We start from the raw sequence: 5895 nt of genomic DNA, 5'->3' as shown, positions 1-5895 counted from the left end.
AGCTGTTTCAGTTATGACATTCTACTGAAGCAAAATTACTTTGATCAAGAATTTTATAAAACAATGAATTGAATTAATATTAAAAGTTTTTTATTTGTTTATTTATTTACAGCGTGACGCTTTATACTGTGGAACTAAAAACTGTTGACATGAACAGTGACAAAGCTCTACTACTAAACTAAATTTAAAACTGATCAGTTGCGCAGCACAAAAATAATATGTGTATTATATTATTTTCCTATTTATAATATATTATTACAGCACAAGATGGCAATGCTGTATAAGACAGTTGGCGTGATGCTATTGGTACGGTTAGGCTAAGCAGTAATTGTTAAGTTGAAAGGGCACGTAGTTTATCAAGTATATAAAATATTCACTGGGCATATCCTGAACTACCATGGGTAATATTTTAGGCTAATTTTTATCAAAATATACTTTTAATATGTGGCTTATGAAATATTTATCATATTATATGAACATTCCTTAATGCTGTTTCTTTTAGTCTGCTTAATAATAATATTATTATTACATATATTAGAAATAGTAGCACTACGAAGTATTACCATTAACCCTATTACTACTACTCAGTACTAGTAATAGTAATATTTATTTGTAATGCAGAATTGTAATAATAACGTTGTTGCATGAAAGTCTAGACATAAGATGGCAAAAATGTTAAATTTTTTTAGTTTTCAAAACTTAGTTCTTTTTGAAGTAAGACAACAAAATATATTAATTAAATATTGATTACTAGTTTTTAATATAATATTTATTTTGAGTATATTTTAAATTTGTATTATAGTTATAAAAAGAAATAACATAATTCTTAACTTTTCTCATTTGATTTCTGGTAAGTATTGATTCTTGAAAGAATAAAGAACGTTGAAAATCATTAGTTTTAATATTTACAATAAAAGTGATGCTTGACTGAAATTATTTTCCACATACTTCTTAATTTGTCCATTCCAGATTTCTAATTAAGGGTGCATAGAAATAGTAATTCAGATATATCTTTTACGGTGCTGCCCACAAGCATCTTTGGGTCCAGAATAAATCTTATTTACCCACTCTGCCCACAAAAATTTCAGTTAAAGTTTTTAATCGGGTATTATTCTCTCAAGCTTTCCACAGTAAATGTATTAGTGATAGCTTTGTCTTAAAGGACCCATTTTTTCTGTAAAAACAAGAATCTTAAAAGCATCTAATGAAAGAAAATAAGTTAAAATATATACAATATCAGAACAATGTGACATTAATTCATTTATATGAACATGACTTACATTATAGCTATCATGATAAAGTAAAAGTTTGTGTACTTTGCATATAATTACTTATTATACTGATATAATACTGACATATGAATTTGTACTGCAACACATTATACAGATCCAGGAAATTAAGTACAATAGTTTTACTAAAGTAAATAATGAATGGTTGTTGTACAATAAGTGTGCCATCACATACTTAGAACAAAAAACTTAGTGTTACGCACATGTGACAGTTTTAAATCTGCATATTTAGATGAAGTTTTCCATGCATGTTACTACTAAACCAGTGTTAATTGTAACTATTATCATAAGCAAGTTTCAGTTTAGGATTTTAAATTAGAGAATAACTTAAAACCCTTTTTATGTTTATCCTTTTTTAATTTTCAGCCGTATCCAGTGGAGTGTCTTGCTTGCTGTCTCTGTGTTTGTTTTTCCTTCTTTTTGCTGGGATGCAAGTGTACAAGACTCAACTCTCAGCAAGTCAGTGGATGACTGTATTTGGAGGATACCTTGGTTCACTTCTTTTCATCCTAATTCTTACTGTATCCTTGAAATAACAAGCAAATACTTTTGTACATGAAAGTAAAGTTGTTGAAAAACTTTTTAAATAGTTTTATTACTGCACTGTCAAAATATATGTGTGAAAAAAGGTAACTGTTAGTTCATTATCTATTACCTAACCATGTTTTATTAGCCTAACTAAATTTTTTTGGTCAGTATTTAGCAGAACATTTTTCTAATTCTTTAACACATAAATATGCTTTCCAAGTCTGTAGCTTTGGTAGTTTTATCCAGTCAGTATCCATGTGTGAGAACAGTATTTTATCTTTTGCATGTACATAAAGAAATATGAAACACCTCACAAAAACAGGATTGTGTTTCTTCCTTGTTTATTCTTATAGAAATTATTACTTTTGGTTAGCTACGTGCTCAGTGAGTAAATGTTGTATCACTTAAGTACTACTAACAATATTAAAAACTATGGTTGGGTTTAAATGAAAAATGTTTTTAGTTTACAATTTCATCATTCGATCACATGAAATGAAACCTGTTTTTCTAAGGTGATATCTGTTTTTCATTTTTCTTTTAATAGAACTGTAATTTCTTCAGTTATGGTCAGTACTTCACTTTTTAATGTTATCAGTCTACTTGAAAATGTGACAAAAAGACAAACTGAATAAGGCCTTTTGGACCTGTTTACTTGCCTAACAAATCTTTGATTATATTTCTAGCAGAAAAATAAATAAATTCTGAGTTAATAACTTGCAAAGATGTAATTTGTAGAAGAATAAGTTCAATTCTGGGCCTTCAAAACTTACTCTTTATAAATACATTCTTATTTCCAAGCTTATCATTCGCTTAAATTGTCCTACGATTGGCATTTTATTCTAGCCTCTAATAAATTTAAACATCTGAATCAGCTATTCTCTAAGTGTACTTAAGAAAGAAAGTAAGCAAAAGTATCTCAGACCCCTCCTTATCTGTATATGAATCCAGTGCTCCCTCCCTGCACTCTACATTTCTATATTCATTTAGTAATACAGAAATCAGTTTTGCCTAAATTACTCTGAAATTGGCCTCACCAAAATCTTATACAAGATTATAAAACTTGCATTTATTTATAAACAGGTCCTCAAACTATAATCCTCTCTTGTTTTTCACTACAAGTTTTACCAAATTTTTAGGTGTTTGTCAGTAATCTTATATCTTTTCCATGACATCATTCTTCTTTTTACACATGAAGTATAAACCTTACTCCATATTTGTCACTTTCTGTATGTTCTTTTTGTCAACTAACTTTAATTCCTTCTGAATAAAAAAAAAAACACAATGGGATTGGCCTTTTTCTTGGGTTATAATGGATAGTGTATTGACTTAATACTGAACATCCAAACATGTTCTTTGAGCTACCGAATAGCTGGTATATTTATTTAAACAAACAGTTTTTTTAGTATCAAAATGCACTTCAATACTATGAGACATAGAGTAAGTACGAAATTTTGCAAAAAGATATATATTTTATACTAGTTAGAATGCAGTAACAATAATTTAACAAAGGAGCATATAATAATTTCAGATAGATAATTGTAATGTAATTGACCATGTCTTGTCAAACTGAGAATGATGTGTTTCTACAGAGACAAAAAGTTTATGAGAAATCTTGTCTAAACTTTTCCAATACATCTTTTGATCTCAATGTCTAGTGTGTCTTACAATATATGCAAATTGTAATGTGTGAATAATGACTTGGCAATTGTCAGCAAACAAAACATGCACATAACTGTCATTTGCAGTACACACTTGGATATCTCTGAGACTTAGATCATGATTGCTGTCAGTGCTATGAAGAGTAACTTATTGATAAATTTTGTGTTCAGTGATTATCATGAGTGACTTGAAATTTGAAGAGACTCCTGTGTGGAATTACTTTGAATCTAATATTGTAAGTGAAAATGTGGGTTCAAGTTCCAGAATGTTTGATAAGTACAAACTATTCAAGAGTGTTACAAAAAAAGGACTTCACATTACTAAAAAGTTACACTGCAGATTTTGGAACTTACTACACTGAGTAACCATCTGTGTTCAGTTGTTACTGATTAGGAATTTGCTGCTCTTAATGTCAAGCATTTTCCTGGAAGTCATACTGGTGATACAATAGAGAAATTGTTGGAAGACCTAATGAATATATGGAAAATCAAAAAGAAACTTTCACATGTTTATGATAGAGAATTGAGGAAATATTGTGAAAAGTTTTAATGATGCTGAACGAGTTTCTTCCACACATTACAACTTGTGATAATGATGCTCTGGAACTGCTTTCATAACAGTTACTGAAAATTTCAACCAGTTATTTCTATCGTGCTCAGAATTAATTGCCATACAAAATGACCCACCAGTGGCACAGTGGTATGTCTGCAGACTTACAACACTGGACACTGGGTTTCGATACCTGCAGTGGACAGAGCACAGATAGCTTATCGTGCAGCTTTGTACTTAATTTCAAACAAACTCAAACTCATACAAAGAGAAACTTGAATGAGATATACAAACAATAGGGAGTTCAAGATACTATCTCCTTGAAAAGTGTTTTGAAACAAAAGAGAACAGTATGCCTCTCTGCTGCTAAAAACATCAACAATAATCTGTGGTCTATAGAGGAATGCCTAAAATTCCTAAGGTCATGTAAAGAATTTACTAAAATATTAGCTTCACAGACTCAGTAATTCAAAAGTTATCTCATCTTTGGTTACTCTTTATCTGTCAAAGAATAACACAAGCCATATTGGACTGGAAACAACAAAAGCATTCTTAACAGAAGGGCTTTAAATGGGATTTGCTCAATAAAAATTTCACTTTAGCTACTTTGTTAGATACTTGCTACAAAGTACCATTTTGATTGAAAATAGAGAGAGAACAAGTGACATATATAATCCTTCATCATCAATAACAGCATCTCTTTAAAAGTTAATGACAGGAGACGTATGATTCATTGTGGAATTGCTTTTGTGAAATATATGCGAGTACATATAACATTAACAATTATGGTCATGACAAAGAAGTTACTTTTTATCTCTGCCACTTGTAATGTGACACACTAATCTTTTGCTGTGGTGGAAATCTGAACAAAGACATTTCCACTACTATTTCAGTTAGTGTGAAGATTTATATCAACCCCAGCCAGCATGTGTATAATGAATGGTTGATTACCTATTCTCAGAGGCCAATAGCATTCATGAAGCAAAAATAAATTGGTTGCTTCTACTACATACTGAATGGCTCCTGTTCTTCTGTAACAACTTCGAATTCTTTAACTTTATGTACTGAAAACTCCAGTAGTTGTGTAAAACTAACATTGGGACCACGGAGTACTTTAATGTATACAGTAGAGTGAGACAAGGTTTGTGTTATCTCCCTTTTTCTTTCTTTTGGTGGTAGATTTTGTCATGAAAAAAGCGATGAATGTTGGTGATGGGATAATGTGGGGTGATGGAACTTTAACTGATTTGGACTTTGCAGATGATATCGCTTTAATTGGGAAAGAACATCCAAGATATGACAAGAGATTGGTAAGAAAGTTGGGCTGAGAATAAATGCTACGAAAACTAAAACCATGACAGTCGGACACAATCTGGACAGGGCAGTAACGATTGAAGGATCAGAGATTGAAGATGTACAAGATTTCGTGTATTTGGGTAGTAAGATAGCGGCTAACAGAGAATCAGACATTGATGTTCAAGCAAGACTTAATAGAGCTACAGGTGTGTTCAATAGGCTTCGACCTATTTGGAACTCGAGCACCATCAGAAAAGAGACTAAAATCAAATTATACTCCGCCATTGTAATACCTACAGCCTTGTATGCTAGCGAAACCTGGAGAAGAACAGCAGCTATGGAGAATAAAGTGAATGTATTCCATCGGTAATGTTTGAGAAAAATCTTAAAAATATCATACAGAGATCATGTGAGAAATGAAGAAGTTTTGTGAAGGGCAGGCCAAAGGGACCTGCAAGAATCTGTTAATAAGAGAAGGCTTAGATTTGCAGGACATGTACTGAGAATGCCAGTATCAAGACCAGCAAAGAAATCCATGGAGTGGGTGCCGCCAAATTTGAGAAGGGGGAGAGGA

The 5895-nt window shown here is 31.5% G+C and overlaps 1 protein-coding gene across 1 annotated transcript in view; it reads left to right on the top strand.

The window, feature by feature from the left end:
- The first annotated feature begins 254 nt into the window (after window positions 1-254).
- Window positions 255-5895, top strand: part of LOC106478614 (protein KRTCAP2 homolog) — a 10737-nt gene continuing 5096 nt past the window's right edge. Inside the window, exons 1-2 of the mRNA XM_013939171.2 lie at window positions 255-401; window positions 1656-1810. Of these exons, the coding sequence (XP_013794625.1) occupies window positions 398-401; window positions 1656-1810 (159 nt within the window). The 5' untranslated portion in view covers window positions 255-397. The remainder of the gene's footprint in view (window positions 402-1655; window positions 1811-5895) is intronic.

Source organism: Limulus polyphemus, unplaced genomic scaffold (assembly GCF_000517525.1).
Source record: "Limulus polyphemus unplaced genomic scaffold, Limulus_polyphemus-2.1.2 Scaffold232, whole genome shotgun sequence".
Classification (NCBI taxonomy): Eukaryota; Metazoa; Arthropoda; class Merostomata; order Xiphosura; family Limulidae; genus Limulus; species Limulus polyphemus.
This window is presented reverse-complemented; position numbering and strand designations above follow the sequence as displayed.